Source organism: Artibeus jamaicensis, unplaced genomic scaffold (genome assembly GCF_021234435.1).
Source record: "Artibeus jamaicensis isolate MK-2021 breed Jamaican fruit bat unplaced genomic scaffold, CSHL_Jam_final contig_76, whole genome shotgun sequence".
NCBI classification, from domain to species: domain Eukaryota; kingdom Metazoa; phylum Chordata; class Mammalia; order Chiroptera; family Phyllostomidae; genus Artibeus; species Artibeus jamaicensis.
This window is the reverse complement of record NW_026521954.1, coordinates 26,986,764-27,005,331: the sequence shown is the minus strand read 5'-3', so window position 1 is coordinate 27,005,331 and position 18,568 is coordinate 26,986,764. Positions and strand designations below refer to the sequence as shown.

At 55.3% G+C, this 18,568-nt stretch overlaps 1 protein-coding gene across 1 annotated transcript in view; it reads right to left on the bottom strand.

Annotated features, from left to right (window-relative positions):
• POLN (DNA polymerase nu) overlaps nucleotides 1-18,568 on the bottom strand; it is a 100,832-nt gene that overhangs the window by 50,480 nt on the left and 31,784 nt on the right. Inside the window, exons 7-13 of the mRNA XM_037126812.2 lie at nucleotides 16,885-17,042; nucleotides 14,236-14,304; nucleotides 13,041-13,101; nucleotides 12,352-12,416; nucleotides 7,330-7,413; nucleotides 6,719-6,814; nucleotides 535-591 (exon numbers count right to left, since the gene is read on the bottom strand). Of these exons, the coding sequence (XP_036982707.2) occupies nucleotides 535-591; nucleotides 6,719-6,814; nucleotides 7,330-7,413; nucleotides 12,352-12,416; nucleotides 13,041-13,101; nucleotides 14,236-14,304; nucleotides 16,885-17,042 (590 nt within the window). The remainder of the gene's footprint in view (nucleotides 1-534; nucleotides 592-6,718; nucleotides 6,815-7,329; nucleotides 7,414-12,351; nucleotides 12,417-13,040; nucleotides 13,102-14,235; nucleotides 14,305-16,884; nucleotides 17,043-18,568) is intronic.

Here is an 18,568-nt window from a genome sequence, read left to right as displayed (position 1 = left end):
ATCAGCTGCCACTGCCAAGCCCTGTGACAGCTGCCCAGCCCTAGCAAAGACAGCAAGTCGCAGGTTCAGCAAATAAAACACCGAGGTTCCCGATCTGGGGAAAGCGGTGCACAAGGTTCGCGAACAGCAGAGCGAACGCAGGTGTGTGAGCGGAGAACTCGTGAGCTGCCGGAAGGGGAGGCGGGGCAGTGAGCAGCACCACCTTGCACCGGGGGTCACACAGCCGAGGAGCCACTGCAGCAGGCCCGGGGCTGGGGGGGCGGGGGCGGGTTTCCAGAGAGGCACTGACACCAGACCTTGCCCTCCGAGGTCTCCCGTGCCGCCTGCAGTGTGGAGTGGGGCAGGTTGCAGACATGAGCACAAGGACGTCAGGGCGCACACTGGCCATGCCAGTACAAGGGCAGCGTGAACAGATGCCGTGCCCCTCAGGACCGACCACGTCAGGGGCACCTCGGTGTTGTGGGCTCTGTTAACAGAGACGGCACCACCCGCACCCCCTTTGTCGCCGACTTAGAAGAAGAGAACGTGACCCACCTGCCTGTGCTCCAAGATGACCCCGGGCAACGGGTGCAGGTCTCGCAGAGCATTCAACTGAAAAGTGAGAGTAAGTATCACCGAAACAATTCCTTCACTTAATTCCGACATTTCAAGCACTTACTTTTACTGGGAGAGAGTCCTAATGAGAAAATGGTCTACGCTGAGCATGCTTTCCAGAATGAAGGCCCAGGCAGGCCGGCTTACCGAGGGTCCTGCCTGGAATCCCCTACAGGGCCACTGTGGGCCTCACGAGACCTGGGAATGGGTTTCTCTTGAGATTCCAGTGAGTGAAATCTAAATGAAGCAGCTCCTGGGAGAGTGAACTGGGAAAAACGCCCACCGATGTGTGGCTTGATAGTTCAGGAACAGGCAGCATCGGAACCACGGCAATCGGGCAGCCATCGGGGAGGTAGCATCGGAAGACGATCGTGGGTCTTGACATTAATTTCCAAAAGTCAAAATGGAACATACAGCAACATACAAGGTCCTATGAATGCAAGTTATTAAAGTATCATGAGTAAACATGCTCCGGTTCACCCAGGTGGAACGTTCCAGGCTCCCAAGCAGGTCCCTGCCCCCCACCGCCGACTGCTGCTGTCCCAGCCACTTCCCCGTTGTTGGACATCTTGCCAGTGGAACAGGACGGGTACACTCTGTGCGTGGCTTCCTGCGATCGACCTCCTAGCTTTAAGGTTCATCCACATCGCTGTGGGAAGAGCGCGTCGCTCACTGGTAAGGCTGCCTTGTGTGAAGGCAGGACGTTTACCCGTCCCACCACGGACGGCTGCACGGGCTGCTGCCACTTCAGGCTCTGGAGGGCGCCGCCGTGAGCCGTCTGGCACACAGATCTTGGTTAGCACGAACGGGCACACGCAGAGGAGCGAGGTGGCCCTGCGCACGGACAACACTGGTCAGTTCACCAGCAACACACGGAAGCCCAGTGGCCCCACATCCCTGGTGATGCGCGCTCTCCTCAGTTGCTTTTCTCGCCTGTTTGCTTGTTTTGCTGCCCTCAGTCTTAATCCTAGCCGTTCTGGTGAACTGAAGTGGTATCTCGGTAGGGTTTTAACGTCTGTTTCCCAGTGAGTGAGAAAGTGAACGGCAGCCCAACAGGTATCAACTAATTGCATGTCTTTCATCAAACCTCTTTTCGTGTCTTTGGCCCATTTGAAAACATGGTTCGTGTCTTTTCCTTCCTGGTTTGTAAACAGTCACTCACCTGAACAGGGTTCTCTTTTGGTCGGTTATAGGCACTGGAAATGCCTCCTCCCCACGGGGCTTGCTTTGTCACGTGCTTCGTGCTGTCTTTCCATAAACAGAGGCTCTCGACTGCACTGGTGCCCGATCTGCCAGTCTCTGCCTTTCTGGCTGATGTGCCCATGTCCTGTGTGCTGACCTCAAGGTCTCGAAGAGACCCTATGGTGTCTTCTACAATCTGTGCTGTTTGCTTTTACGTGTTGATACACAATTCACTTGGACTTTTGTGTGTAGGTGTGACACAGGGGCCCAGAGGCGCTGGCCCAAATTGTTTACATCCCCAGCTTGCAGGTTCTCGGTCTTGGCCCCGTGGTTGTCTGCTTGTCCTTGGGATGACCCTCCAGCATAATGATTGATTCCTGCTCATTTCTATTGCCTTGTGATTAGTATTGATATCTAACGCGCTGTCTTCCGGTCGTGCCTCGTGGCCCAAGATGATCTCATTCCTTCTTAGTTTTTGCATTTCCATATAAGTTTGGGAATCAGCTTGTCAATTTCTACAAAAACCTCCCGCTAAGGTTTTGATTGGGACCATTTTTTCGGTCTATACATTAATCTGAGATTTAGCGCGCTGACTTCAGTGCAATGGCACCAACCACGGAACTGCATCGCTGTTGGCAGACAAACCAAGGACAGGGCTCTAGCCACCCAGGGATGCTCGAGCGGGAGCACTGACGCGGCTCCTGGGAGCGGGCACTGCCCAGGTGGCAGGGTGGGGGGCAGCGGCTCTTGACTCAGTCTCAGCCAGATGTTCTGTTTTCCTAGAAAAGCCACTGCTAGGGGGATGAAAGTGCATGAAAATCCTTAGCTAAAAGACAAAAGACAAAAAAAACAAAAAAACCCCGCTTAAGATCAACTAACTCTCCTTATCCTGATACCCTACTGACAAAATACCTTTCTGAGCACAGTCTCCCAGCGCATCTCCCGGGAGCTGCCCAAGAACACTTGAAAAGGACGGGGTGTCGGGTCTCACACAAACTCTGCACAAGGCCCCGAGCACCCTGCTGCCCGCTGATCCAGGAGCTTACCGACCCCTCCCCACGCTGGCTCTCGACCCCACACTCTTCTCATCCCCTGTGCTCTCTCTCTGGCTTCTACCTGGCAGTTTCTGAGTTGTTCTCTGGTCCTCAGTGCTGGCTGCCTATCAGCATAAGATGGGGAGCTTCAAATGCATGCCTGCGATTAGGCTGCCCAGCCACTGATGCTGACGCTGTGGACCCGTTGTGGGCCTGGGCATGCGTGCTTTTCCAAAGCTCCTGCCAGGCCTGGGGACCGCCAGCCCAGGTGACTTTATTAAGATCAGCTGGCCAGCCCCAAGTGCATATCTCTAGCGCAAGGAACTCTCACAGACCCAATGGCTCATGTGACATCTGTGTCACTGTCTCTGTCTGAAGTCCAAGACTGGACTCCTCACTCCCCACCCCAGTGATCTGTTCCCTTCCCAGTTTTCCCTCAGTAGTTGCCATCTCTGCTCAGGCACAGATCTCAGAAAACCAGGAAGGACCCCACAGTCCTGACTTCCATTCACACTCACAGAGGTTTCTTTCTGTTCTAAAACTGCTCTGAAAGCCCTGTTTGGTGTGGCTCAGTGGATTGAATGCCGGCCTGCAAACCAAGATCTCCAGGTCGATGCCCAGTCAGGGCACATGCCTGGGTTGCTAGCTAGGTCCCCAGTAGGGGCGGGTGAGAGGTAACCAATGGATGTATCTCTCACACATCGATGTTTCTCTACCTCTCTTTTTCCCATCCTTCCCTTCTCTCTAAAAATAAGTAAAACAGTTTTTTTAAATGCTCTGAAGATCCACCCACTTTGCCCCATCTTCACTACTGTCACTTGGACTATGGCCACATCGGTCCCCACACACAGTGACAATGACAGCCTAGTAGTGAGCCTCCAACCAGCTGTGAGACACACCACGTACCTGTCAGAACACCTGTCGGGACCCTGATGCAGCAGGTACTGGCGGGACGAGGGGCAGCAGGACCACACCCTCACTGCTGGGGGGGGGGACGTGGTGCGGTGACTTGGGAGGCGGTGTGGGTGTTCCTCCCAAGACTGACCACACCCTCAGCACCCCACCCAGCAGTCCAGCTCCCTGGTCATTTATGCAAAGGGGCTGAAAACTCACCCCCACGCAGGGCCCTGTGCATAGATGTTTAGAAAGCTTTATTCGTCATTGCCAGAGCTGGAGGCAAATGAGATGTCCCTTGGCAGATGAACAGAAGAATAAACAGTCACATCCAGACACAGAATATTATTCAGCACTACAAAGACATGAGCCATCAAAGCCGTGAAAGGACACGGTGGGGCCATAAATGCACGAGACTGAGTGACAGAGGCCAGTCTGGAAAGGCTCCACACTGGGATTCCGCACTGGACATCCTAGAAAGGAGAAGACTAGGAGACGGCGGGAGACGCGTGGTCGCCAGCGGGTTGCAGGGAAGGCAGAGCACAGGGCGCACTCAGGGCAGTGGGACTGCTCCGCAGGGGTTGCAGTGGTGGACGCGTTTCGCCACAGGTTTGGCCGAGCCCGTAGGGTATGCAGTGCCAGGAGGGACCCGCACGCACCGGACACCGGGCGAGGGTGACATGCCAGTGCAGGCCGGGTGGCCCCTCTGGTGGGGGTGCTGACCGAGGGGGGCTGTGGCGGGGTGCAAGACCGCTCTGTGCCTTCCGCCCAGTTTCGCTGCGACCCTAGCACTGCTGTCAAGGGTGAAGCCTGATGAGAGCACAGCTGGGGTGACAGTGGCGCCCTCCCTGAGTGGCTCCGGGCCACCCACCACCTGAAGGCCACGGCGAGGGGGAAGGGCAGTGCAGGGAAGGAGGCTTCATTCCGCATCTGACCGCGCATGTGCTGCTGAGCAGACGTTTGTTTTGTTGAAGGCACGGACGGTGCTGCTGGTCCAGCTGAGAGTGAGGCAGACAGGATTTAGGTCGATCGTGCCTTTGTGGGAAAACACTGAGGGTGCCGTCTGACCCTGTCTGCGGGAAAGCACACCCAGTGCAGAGAGAGCCCCTTCTCCTCTCTGCGTGGCTGTCATCTTGGGGAGCCGAGGGATGGCCAGGGAAGGGCAGCACTGCCAGCTGGAGCCAGGACCCCACTCAGGTAGGGCCAGGGGGGACAAGGACGGCTTCCCCAGGTCCCACCCCGCTGGGACCTGGGCCTGCTGCCCAGTTGGCCGGAGCGAACTGAAATCCACCCCGGGCTCCCCAACAAGCCGCGTCCTGCCCCCTGCTGTCCAGTGCTCCACGCTCCATGTGCAAAGCCCAGGCCTCCGGCAGCACCCCCAGGACTAGCTCTGGGCGGCTTTGCTCTGCGCAGCCTGCATCCCAGTGGATAAGCAAGCAACTAAGGCAACTCTAGGTGATGGTGAGTTGTGTGCAGAGAAATTACGGTGAAGAAATGGGTTGTGGCTGAGGCCTTGCTGTCCTCTGATGACTAGAGGGGGTTTCTGAAAGTGACTTAAGTGGATGACCTGGAGGGCGGGGCTGCACCTGCTCAGTGGGTGCTGGGCAGGCGGAGGGGGTGGGCAAGGGAAGGGGCAAGCCACACCCATGCCCCCTTAGGACCCACTCGAGAGCTGGGGTTTTATTCCAAGTGTCCCCACTGGAAGTTCAAGTCACGGGCCTGACGTGGTTTCTCTAATGCTTTTGAAGACCACTCTGCCCAGATGCAAGAGCAGCAGGCAGACCGGGGACTGGGCAGGAAGCTCTGGAGGAAGGTAGGTGGGGAGGTGAAGGTGGCGACAGTGAAGGCGCAGAGAAGTGGGCAGACCCTGTGTGTCACAGGCAGGCACTCCCCTCTGCTGTGGGCGAGGCCAAGAGGAGATCAAAGGTGGCTCCTAGGCTTAGAGGAAGAAGCTAATAGTAACAACCAGAACTCATTGGCTTTTGAGAGCTTACATGCCAGACAAGGCCCCAAATACTGTCTCTCCCTCCCTCCCTCCCTCCCTCCCTCGTTCACTGACTCCTCACAAGATTCTTGTAGGGAGATTCCTGTTACAATCTTCCTTCTACAGACCAGGGGCCTGAGGCCCAAAGGTGCCCAGTAATGTGGCCACAGTTTGCAGGTGAGCATGGGGGCCGCGCTGCTGCCCTGGCTTCCCCACAGCTGGCTCCCAGGGGTGCAGAGCAGGACAGGCCATTCACTGAGGGTGGAGACTTGTGGGAGAGGATGGATTCAGGTCCCTGCCGTGGACTGGCTCGGCAGCAGTCCATGCCTCACTCGACAAGGGTGCCCCGAGCCCTCGAGGAACAGGACTGCGGACAGGCAGCACGCGAGGGGCCCTGCCAGGGCTCAGACGAGCAGACAGCAGAATGATGGGGGAGCCTACAAGGGGACTGTCCTCGGCTGCAGAGCCAAATGCTGGATGGGCCTGGAGGGTCCAGGCTGGGGCACCTGGCCCCTGCTGCTGCCCCTCCACAGGGGCCACCACCTGGGCTCTGACTGTGTCCAGGCCGTGCCACCCTCTGAGAGCAGCATCTCACTATGCCATCCTTTAAACTCTCCCCTTCCTGAGAGAAGGGCAGCTAGAATTCCCTAAAGCGAGTGTGGGGGAGGCGAGGACTGATGCCCCGTGCCCTTCCCAGTCTCTTGTGCGGCATGAAAGGGACAGCTTGGGATGCCGTTGCCAAGAATTTGGTCTTCAGAGCCAAAGCCCACCACACTGCCCTCGCGGGAATGGAGCTGACTGGTTGCTTCTGGGCAGCAGCAGTGCTGTTTCTTTCTGCCCACTGCATAAGCAGAGGGGCAGCGAGCGTGGGGTGGGGGCGATGACCAATTCGAACCATGGGCGCTGCTGGCACATCCCACCCAGGACACAGGAGGGTCTGAGAGTCGGCTCTCACATGTTGTTGACACGCTATTGTTGCACAAAAGGGGGGACAACTGTCAAGCAAAAGGGGACAACTGTTGAGCCTTACCACAGCTTCAGAGGTGGACAGGTGACTCCACGGCCCCGTCTTAGGAAGCGTCTCCACTGGGCTCAGCAGGTGCAGCTTCAGTTTGCCAAACAGGATCTTCAGTGGAGGCAGTACATGCACGGAAAGGGTCATGGGCGTGAGAGCTTCCACGCCGCACCCCAACAGGGTGACGCGGCCAGCCGGAGAAGACATGCTGGCCGCGCAGTGCGAGGTGCTTACGTGCCCGTTCACTGCTGTTCTTGGGCATACTGACTCTCAGCATGTGAGAACGTGAACTGATATACTTTTCAGATAAACAACATACAATAGCATAGATACATTCAGAATAAATCTCCCTTTAACCCCTGAGTAAGAAGTTCACTTTATAAAAGAACCAAAATGGCCCTGGCTGCTGTGGCTCAGTGGATTGAGCGCTGGTTGACAAACCGAAGGGTTGCTAGTTCGATTCCCAGTCAGGGCACATGCCTGGGTTGTGCGCCAGGTCCCCAGTAGGGGGTGCTCGAGAGGCCACCACACAGTGATGTTTCTCTCCCTCTATCTGTCCCCTCCCTCCCCTCCCCAAAAATACATAAATAAAAAATTTTTTTTAAAGAATGAAAATGGGGCTTTACCTCACGAAGCTGATTATTACTTGTTATAAGAAACTGCTCTCCTGCAACAAAATGGGCTTCCTGCTCCAGCTCCTTGAGACGAGACTGTGAATGTGATGGAAACACAGTCTCATCCCCAGTTTGCCAGCGTCACCACCCCTGAGCTTTGGGACTTTCTTACACAAACTTAGGGCCACCTGAACCCAAGCACGGAGCTACCGCGATGGCTGTCTGGTAACTGAGACTGCCGCTCCAGGGCCGGCAGAACCACGAGACAGACGCCGCGAAAGGACTGTCTCAAAGGTGCTCCAGCGACTACGGGAGGAGAGTAGGGAGGGATTTGCTGAGGCTGCAGAACAGAAGCATGAAGACTGCAGAAACGAGAACACGGCCTGAGGAACCCGTGGGCACCGCGACGGCAGAAATCCTCAAAGAGGAGAGAGGGAGAAAGGGAGGCCAGAATGTTCAAAGACACAGTGGCTCAAGACCTCTCAAAGTGACGAAAGACATGAGTACAGACATCCAAGTAGCTCGACAAACTTCCAGTAGATGAACTCAAAGGGCTCATCAGAGATCAACACCAAGACACATCACAATCAAACTTTCAAAAACAAAACAAGGGGAGGATCTTGAAAGCAGCAAGAGAGACAACGGTTCCTCGGTAAGACAATAAGCAGATTTCTTACCCAAAACTTTAGGGGCCAGAACAAGCAGACCATTATATTCAACATGCTAAAAGAAAACCACTGCCACCCAAGATACTTATCGGGCAAAACTGCCCTTCCAGGCTGCGGGATACACCGAGAAGGTTCCAGATGAACAACAGAAGCTGATGGAGACGTGAGCCAGGCCCTGGAGGAAGTGCTGCAGGTGCGCCTGGGGGCCGAGATGAAGGGCAAAGCCCGCAGCTCTGTGCCGCAGGGAGAGAGAGACAAACACACTGTAAACAACTGAGTGGAAAAGCTGATGTTACTAAAACTTTAGTTTTGTGTCCCCAATCTTGTTTTCTACATAATTCAAGAACCAATGCATTAAAAAAATTACTCGTTTATGTTTTAGGGAACATGATGCATAAAAGCATGATTTTGTGACATGGACAACAAGAGGGGCGGGGCGGAGCTGCAACGGAGCAGAGCTTTTGTGTGTTAAAGTCAGGCTGGTGTGCATTCGAATTAGAGTATGGTAGCATTACGATGTCATCCCTATGGTAACCACAAAGAAAAGAGCTGTGGAATACACACAAAAGGAAATGAGGAAGGATCTTAAATACTGAGAAGGCGGTAATGTGGGGAACGGGACACAAACAGAGCTACGGGGCGCACAGAGAACGGGCAGCACAACGGTGGATCCAAGGCCCTCCTCATCAGCAATCACTTAGATGTAAATGGAGCAAAGTCTTCCCTCGAAAGACAGAGGCCGGCACAGTGAGTAAGAACACATGATCCCACTACGTACTGTCTGTGAGGGGCTCCCTTTAAATCCAAAGACACAAACTGGTTACAAGTGAAGAGACGGAAAAAGATACTGTGTGCACACAGGGACCGTCACAGAGCAGGGGTGGCCATATGAATACCAGACAAAACAGGCTTTCCATCAGAAGTGGTTCCAAGGACAAAGGATGACATTTTATATCTGACACACACAGTGACACAACAGTTACACACGGGCACACCCCCAGTGACAGCCGTCAAACAGATGAAGAAACCCCAGCTGAACTGCAGGGAAACACGGGCAGTTTCTGCAGCAGCACGAGCCCTGGACCCGGGGTCAGCGTGATGGACAGAAAAACCCTGCTGATAGCGATGAAAAACTCTGCAGGAATTGTGACAGGGGCTGTGTTAAATTTATGGGTCAATTTGGGGATCACTGGCACACTGAGTGCTCTAAACCATGAATATGGTGTAACGGGGCTTCTCTGATCCCTTTCATGGGTGTTTTGTCGTTTTCAGTGTACAGGTTTTTACCTAAGATTTTGGGACGCTGTCATAAGAGCATTGTTTATTTCAGTAACTTGTTTATTGGCAACACATAGACGTACAACTGGTTTTTGTATATTGACTTCCCATCTTGGTACCCTGGTAATCTCATTTATTACTTCTGGGAAGCTTTATCGTCGTTTCCACAAACAAAATCTAGAGAAGGTTTCAATTTACTTTGCCCGTATCCATGAAAGGAGTCACTATAGCCCTAAGAAATGTATTTCTTCAGTAACAAGACTTGGAAACGGAAATTGCTTCTTGGTCCATGGGCTGCAGGATGGGTTAGCAGGTGTGGAAGTAACTTCACCTCCCTCAGAGCTCTCGGGTGACCAGGTGCACTGTCAGTGGGCAGCAATATTTTGAAAGGATCCTTTTTTTTCTGAGCAGTAGGTCTCAACAGTGGGCTCCAAACACTCAGTAAGACCATGCTGTAAACCAGGCGTATCCAACCTGCAGCCGGCAGGCCGCATGCCGTCCAGGACGGCTGTGAATGTAGCCAACACAAAATCGTCAATTTACTTCAAATATTATGAGATTCTTCTTGTGATTACATGTCACAGTGTATCTAACGTGTGGCCCAGAGACACCCCAAGGGTGGGCACCCTTGTACGTGCTGGGTTCCCGGCTCTTTTGTTGCATTTAAAGAGCCCGGGCAGAGCAGATTCAGTGCAATTCCTAAGGGCCCTAGGGTTTTCATGGTGAATGGGCACTGGCTTCACCCTAAGGCCACCGGCCACATCAGCCCCTCACAGGAGAGCCAGACTGCCCCTGAAGCTCCGAAGCCAGGCCCCGACGTCTACTCTCTAGCCATGAGCGTCCTGGATGGTGTCTTCCTCCAGTGGACGGCTGGCTCACCCCCACTGAAAATCTGCTGTTGGGAGCAGCTGCCTTCACTGACTGTCTGGGCTGACCTGGAGAGCTTGCTGCAGCTCCTGCGTCGGCTCTTGCTGCTTCACCAGGGGCTTGTTGAGGCTGTCGGATCTGTCCAGACCCCTAACTGTCTCATGTGTTCACTGGAGTAGCACTTTCGGTTTCCTTCCAGGATGCTCCCTTTGCCTTCACACTTACTTGCTCTGTACAAGAAGCCCGGCTCTCAGCCCACGTCGGCCTCCGACACACTTTCCTCGCCGAGCTGACTGCTTCCAGCTGTTGATGTAAAGGTGCGCGTTGTGAGGCTCTTCCTTTCCCTTGAAGGCTTAGCGGCCACTGTAGGGTTATTAACTAGCCCAATTTCAATACTGTCGTGGTTTAGGGAAAAGGGAGGTCTGAGGAAAGGGAGAAAGACGTTGGAATGACCAGTTAGTGGAACAATCAGAACACGCATTTAGACCTGGCTGGTGTGGCTCAGTGGATTGAGTGCCAGCTTGAAAACCAAAAGGTCGCCGGTTTGATTCCCAGTCAGGGCACATACCAGGGTTGCAGGCCAGGTCCCCAGTAGGGGGCACACAAGATGCAACCTCACATTGATGTTTCTCTCCTTTTCTTTCTTTCTCCCTTCCCCTCCGTCTAAAAATAAAATAAATAAAATCTAAAAAAAAAGAATACACATTTATTAAGTTCTCTGTCTTATGTGGATTGGTTACTGGCACCCCAAAACAACGACAACAGTAACATCAAAGATCGCTGGTCACTAATCACCAAGGCAAAGGTCAGAAGGAAAAAATTTGAAATGCTATGAGAATGACTAAAACGTGACACAAGGACATGACGTGAGTAGATGCCATCGGACAGTTGAGGCCGACAGACTTACCTGACACAGGAGCGCCACGGGCCCTGCATCTGTGCAGGAAAGCAGTACCTGCAAAGCACAGTGAAGCCGAGAGCAGTGACACAGGCTGTGCCTGCACTTAGGCGTCAAGTTGACCCAGGAGGTGAAAGACTCGTGCAGCCAACGCCAGAAACCATCACTGGGAGCAGAGTAAAAGGACACGAAAGCAGAAACCATTCTCACGTTGTGGACGGGAGGCTTCGGGTACGAGGGTGGGGACGCCAGTCCAGCGAGCCACACAGTCAGCTCCATCCCTATCCCATCCAAAGACTTCTGTTTCCCAGGGGTAGAAAAACCCACCCTGAAATTCGTATGGAATTCCAAGAGACAGAGTAGCCAAAAGTCTTGAAACAGAAGAACAAAGCTGGAGGCCTCACACGCCCCGACTTCCAAACTTACTACAAAGCACAGAAATCAAACAGGGTGGCCCTGGCGCAGACAGCTGGCGGCTCAGGGAAGAGCATGGCGCGTCCAGAGATGAACCTGCATGTGCGCTCACAGGATGAGGCATCATTCTGTCCTCACCCAAATGGCTGCTTTGAAGCCTGACAGCCCAGGGGGCGGGGTGGGGGGAAGGTGGGCAACGACAGGACCTTGTGTGCACTGCCGGCGGGTGAGACCTGCGCATCCTGCCCCTGGGCCCCTGACCCCAGCAGCCCCACCTGCCTTGCACTCCCGAGAAGCAGGTGCTTAAGCCCCGGAGACACACCCAAGGCCACAGCATGGTGTGTGGTGACTGCAAACTGGAACAGCCCAGACGCCTGCCAATAGCAGTGTGATGGGGACCACAGCGCGAGTGACAGGGCACCCTGAGCAAAAGCAGTCAGGCCCAGCTAGGACCCTGTAGCTCAACGGGCAGGCCGAGCACTCCTGGGGCACCGGATGGAAACTGTGAAAGCAGAGGCATGGGGGCCGGCGGGGTGCTGACAGGCAAGGTTCTACAGGAGGTTCAGGGAGACATTTTAATGCATCTTTTCGTGCATCTTCATGTGTCTCTCTGTGGTCTTCATTATTCACTGTTAGAAAGTTGTGTTTTTGCTTTTTAAAGAGTCCAAGAAGCCCATCAATTCCTGTCGTCAAACTAGGGGGCAATGCCCTTGCAAGAACCTAGCAACAGCAGGTTGCTACAGCCCCATTAAGCCCAGTGCGCACGCAGCAGGACAGCAACCGCAGGCAGCCTTTGAGCTTCCCGCCCCCCCCCCCCCCCCCCCGTCGCCCTGAGGAGGCACAGGTTGGCCTGGGTCTGGGAAGGAAAGGAGAGTGCCAGCAACACAAAGGGTCTGCAGGATGACGTACCCCGAGAAGAGCTGAGGTCCTCTCTAAGTCTTCCTTGTTTACCCGAATGCTGTGGCTTTCCATCACTGCGGTGCAAAAACCAGGCCGAGAAAAACCACATCAGTGCCTCGCTTCTGTGCGAGACGGCAGGTGGGAGCGTACCACACGGCCTCAAGAGGCAAAGGGTCCCCCAGGCCCAGTTTCCGAGCCCCGCCACGGTGGTGGTGGGCGTGAAGACATGCACTGGCCAGCCACACTCTGTCAAGGGAGCTGGGTGAGGCTTTGCTCCCCTGTACCCAGTAGGACCTGGGCAGAGGGGCGCCAAGGGGCCAGGGTGGAGAGAGCCTAGCCACAGTCCCCCAGGGTTGCACGGTTGACACCTGCTGATGCAGTGTCCAGACAGGCTCTGCCCATGCACTCCGCTCTCCAGAGCCAGGGAGCAGGAGGGCAGCGGTCCCTCGGCCAGGGCGCCCAGGTCTGGACAGTACAGAAGGGACCCCACAGGAGAGAAGTGTCGGAACCCGCTGGCCCCTCTACACCAAGACACAATGTCGTCCTACGCCTCTCATTACTGATTGGAAAGCCAAGGGCTCGCTCCCTCTCCAGTGCTCATGCGAGGAGACGCTGCCTGCCCCTGAACGCACCGTCCTCCCCAGCAGTGCAGACAGTCCTCCTGAAAGTGACCACAGGTCATCTTCATGGTAGCTTACCTGCCAGAATCGGTATCAGAGGAAGCTCCAAAGTACAAAACAGTTGCCATAAACCATAAACCTGTTTTGTAGGAAGAAATACCAATGTTACTTCTAAATGATCACTTCCACCTGCACGTTGCTGAACAGCCTCCTAATTATGGTGACCTGAATTCAGGCAACCTCTGTACTGGGCAGGGTTGGCCCCCAGCAGCCGTGCCTCGCCGGCCCCTCATGTCCATCCAGTGTCCTAGGGTATTAACAGCCCTGGGACCTAGGGGAGGTATGTAGAGGTGGGAAAGCCTGCCCTGCCCCGATTTTCTCTACTCTTTGGAGTTTGTGTGATACAGGTATTCATGTGCTTTTAGGCTTCCCTTTTAATTTCAGAATAGGCTAACTGGATTCCTAAAAATGTGATTAGCACTGTCACTGATTTCGCATCAACTTCACAGACAAAGGTGGGAAGTGGGACCTTCTGGTCGGACCACGCCCGCCCAGAGGGCAGAACACCACTCCGTCTGTCGGACCACCGCCCGTGCTCTTCCTCAGAGTCCCCATCTCCTCCTTTCCTGCCTGCTGCCCTTGAAAGGGTCCTCGGCCTCATCTGTTCCTCCATGGCCCTCATGTCCTTGGCCTGCCCTGCTGACGCCCTCCACCCATATCGCCTGGGCTCCCTCTGCTCTCGGGCGCCAGGTGGAGAGAGAAGCGGGGCTCCTCTCCCCACCTGCCCACAGTGCGCTGTGGGCTGCACGCCTCTGCCTGAGGCCACAGCTCCAGGATCCCGCTCCTGTCCAGCAGCCCCCGCAGGGCCGACTGCTCTCCCGGGCCCTAGCAGCAGCAGCCCTTCAAGCCCAGGGATGGGGAAACTCGCAGTCAGTGCCTGTGCTGGAGGCTTCCCCAGCCTGGACTGGCCCCTCGTCTCACACACAGTCCCTTCCTGCAACTCTTCTGGATCAAACGCCCTCTGCTTTGCAATGAGCCTGAGTGGCACTGTGTCCATGTCACCAGTAACTGAAAATCACTCTCAGCTTTCACGTTAACTGTAGTATAAGAAGCATTCTGACCGAATTGGAGGCTTTTAAAAATGTTACAATGGTTAGCCCATAGAAAACACTTCAAAAACTTCAGGCCTTATCATCTGGACTCCCCCTTTAAGAGTGACGTCGGCCTGGCCCCAGCACTCCACGCCTGCTCCCAGGAGGGTGGGATGCCTTGCCTTCAGCTGCGAACAGAGGTCTGTCGTAAGCCTGTAGAGAGTCCTCAGGTTTGCACATGTGTTCTGATGCTTTAAAAGATCAAAAGAATTAGAATTAGGCGCACTGGGCAGCCATGGTCGTCACAGCCTGGGGAGCGACACGACTCCCAGCAGCGCCCAGCAGCTGGGTCGCACGGTCTCTCCACGGCAGACAGCGCCCACCCGCGGCATCGCCTGTCGCTTCCGGGAGGTGAGCTGCTGTTGGGCAAACCCGAGCGACCCAGTGCCTGACCCTTTCTCCCCAGCCCTCTGTTCTGCTCATTCTCCCAGCAATGAGCCACCAAGTGGCCAAGGGCCCAGAGTGTGAGGATTACGTGGTGGCAGAGGCAGGAGGATGGGGACCTGGCCTCTGGGCCCCCACAGCTCCATCCTCCATGAGCGAGCAGAGGGGGCAGGTCACCATACCTGCCGTCCAACCCGCTGTCCATTCCCACCTGGACAACGAGCAGGGTCCGCTGCAGCCCCCACACTGGTCTGTTTCTAACTCCCCGCCCGGAGCTCCGGCCTCTGTCACGTGGAAGCCCAGGCCCTGGGCCCCTCAGACTCAGGACTCGGCAGGACCTGGGGCGGGGCTGGCCACACACCCGCAGCCTGTGTCTCCCAGTCAGCCCCGGGCCTCGCTCCCCAGGAACGACCGGGCAGGCCCTGTGAGTGCTTTCACGCCCGCTTCTCGGCCACACTGCCGCCTGCACAACGCCTCCCAGGACAAGATCGAGCCCCTTGGTGGCCCCGCATCTCATTCTCCTTCTCACGTGGGGCCTCGCTGCTCCCCACAGGAGCCACTTTCTCCCTCGGCTCCGGACTGTCTCCACGCTGTCTCTCCGCCCAGAGTCCCCTTCCCCTTCCTGACCTCTTTGCAGCCCTCAGAGCAGCACTTGGCGGCCGGCTTCCCCTCCCACAGCGTGCAGCGCAGGCCTCCATGAAGACTCGTGACTGGACAATGAGACACGCGGGGAGCTCCCGTGAGGCTGGGGTGGACGAGGCCTTGGGGAAAGCTCCCGGTGGAACCAGAGGGGCAGGCCTGCAGGGGCAGCTGAGTGAACAAGCCCCCAGCACTGGCCAGGGAGAAGTCAGGCCAGGCGCTTTGCCCCCACAGCCAATCCCTGCTCACTCACAGGTTGCACTAGGAAGAACCTAGACATCAGGGCCAGAGAGCCAAACATCGGCCTCAGACAAGACGTGTTATGCTGACGCCTCTGCACCTCCATTCTCTCACCTGTGAACTGGAACCGGTAAGACTGAGGTGGGTGACTCCTTTCAGTACTAAGATCTCAGCTTCTGTCTGCAGACAGCTCGGAATCTGGGAGGACTGCCCCTCCCTCCCTCCAGGGGGCAAAGGGGGACAAAAGGGACACAAGATAAGTAGGTTCTGGTTCACCGCTGGCTCAGGCCCCTGGGCTCCTGCTCCCTGGGTCCTCAGAGCCTGGTTCTGCTTTTCCTAGGTGACCGTGAACTACCCCATATCCCTCTGACAGATCTTTTTAAATTAAGGGACCGTGGGATTCTCTATTTTCGACCCCAAGCCCCCATGAGGCACAGATGGTGTGTGAGACGAAGGGCAGGCAGCAGGCGTCCCCAGTTCAGGGGGGCAGGCACGGCAGGCTCCCAACGCCCCCTGCGTGCTCCCCAGGCTGCCACCCAGCCTGCAACATCGCCGCCTGCCGCCCCCAGCACGATCTATTAGTCATGCTTCTGACCTGCCGCTGTGAGCTCCCACCGAGGAGGCCCGAAGAGACAGGCCCCGCTGTGCCCCTGAGGCTCCCACTGGAGTGCCTGGGGCAGGCCAAGCAGGGTCTCCCTGTCGCTGGGCTCAGGGCACGGCCCCCGAGCTGCGAGCACCCTCACTTGTGTAGAAGGCGGCTGTGTACTGGGGAGGGGCCGCCCCAGACCCTCTGCCCAGCTGCCACGGCACCAGCACCAAGGACTGATGAACGGGCAGCCTCTGCTCGTGAAGCAGGCGGCTCTGACACCAGACAGAGTCTGTGTAGAAGACAGGCCAAGAGGGGGGATTTCCCAGGAACAGCTTCTGGGGGACAGGAATCCCCCCTCCGGACTCCCCTCCTCTACCTGACAGGGGTGTCCAACCACAGCCCACGGCTGGCATGCGGCCTGGGATGGCTATGAATGCAGCCCAACACAAAATCCTAAACTTACTTAAAACCTTTTTTTGGCTCACCAGTTTTCATTATTGCATGTGGTGTTTTTTTTTTTAAAGATTTTATTTATTTTTAGAGAGAGGGGAATTAAAGGAGAAAAAGGAGAGAAACATTGATGTGTGGTTGCCTTTCCTACGTCCCCTACTGGGACCTGACCTGCAACCCAGGCTTGTGCCCTGACTGGGAATTGAACCACCCTTTGCTTTGCAGGCCGGAGCTCAATCAGCTGAGCCACACCAGCCAGGACTGGTGTTTGTGTATTTAATGTGTGGCCCAGAGATGACAAAAGGTGGGGCACACCTGGAAAATGTCAGGGCAAAAGCACCGTGATGAACGAGTGAAAATGAACACCAGCAACGTCCTTTCGGCTGCTGCACTGTCTCTGAAGTAGGGCTTCCGGAGAAAAACAAGGGTTGCCCTAAGGTTGATAAAATCTTATCTTAAAACGACTCACCACAGTAGTTTTTGAGGAGTTCCCCTGTGTGCTGCTCACTTTAACCATGATGGAGTTTTCACAGTATTTTGCCACTAAATCTTCAAAGGACAGCACAGCATCTTGAGGGTCGATGAGCCAGGCGGCAATGCTCGGGTCTAGCCCCATAAAGCCAGCCACTGGGGGGAGAGAGCACCTCCAGTCACCCTCAGATCACAGGGCTTTGTGTTTTCTATGCTTTACAAGGTTCTCAAGGTTCAAATTAACAACCCTAGCATCACTGTCTGCTCAAATACAGAGCTAAGTACCAAGAGATTTTCTCTCAATATGAAGGAATTTGGAAACTCTGCTAAGCGGCCTCCAAAAACCCAGGTCCCAGAAGGCCAATCTCCATGGAAACTGATCCCCAAACCACTCCCAACCAACTTGGAATTTGAACCTCTCAAAATGTTAAACGAGATCCCAGTTAGAATTCTCAGCCATACATTCTGCCTCCTCTCTCCCTTTCTCTCCTGTTCCCAAGCCCCTCACTGCCCCAGGCACCTCCGTCCCTTCCCCTTCTCCTTTTCCCTCTTCTCGGTCCATATGACAACTCTGTCCAAGTCCTCCCCTCCTCCAGCTGCCTTCCCAGGCCACCCTGACCCCACGACAGAAGGTTTGGGAACCCAAGTGTCACGGTTCAGAGCTGCCCATCAGATAGCATGGGGTTTGGGGAGGGCAGGTGGGTGTTCGAGAACAAGGTGCTGGACACATTGGACATGTGCCCCGCCTGCGGGAGGACATCCTGTGAGATAGCCAGATGCGTGAAAAGAGCCAGAGGGACCAGGCTGGGAGCCTGGGAGGTCAGGCTGCTTCAAGTGCTAGTTTTCTCACCTGAAAACTGGGTAGAAAGAGGACTGTGTGTATGTGTGAGACACATGGGAAGGTGCTTTTTACAAAATAAGAACACTTGCTAAATAGGTACATTTTTGTCCCAGAGTATTTTAGACACAGTGGGGGTGTTATAAAAGGCTGGGGAGCTGGCACGTTAAGAAGTATATCTGAGCCCTGAGGGACCGCTTTTTGAGTCCCTGTAACACCCCGACTGGTGCCATACAAAAACGAGGGGTCTGCCTGCAAACACCCTGCGGCCTGAGATCACTTCGCGGAGCACGTGCCGCCATCCGGCAGCCCCGCGTTGGGCAGGTGGACGAGATCCCCATTTCCCGGGGCAGCCAGGGTCACGCGCCGTTTGTCTGCTGTCTGGGAGTCTCTCACGCAGGCAGAGTGGGAGCTCTGGAGGAGGAGGTGGCAGTGGCGGGCTGCCTGCCACCCAGGCCAGCAGTGCACGACTCGACATAGCACTGGCTGGTGACGCCAACTGACCCAGCAGGGCTTTCTCCTTCCATTTGCCCCTTCAAAGCTCTGCTGTTCCGAAACTAAGGATTCTTATCGAGACGCAGTTGTGAAAATCCTTGAGGGATGCCTGCCGCGCTGGAACGGTGTGGGGCCGGTCCCCACGCCTCCTGAAACCCATGCGCCGAGGCCTGACCGGGCAAACACCACACGGGGGGAAAGGCCAGCCGTGGAAACAGCAATGACAACACAACAGAGTTGAATGAGCTAAGAAAGATCAAGAAAATAATAAATCTATAAAAAATAAGTAAATCGGAATTAGAAATACTTGGAAATCAGGTGACATGGGAAAAAGAAAAATGGAAGAATC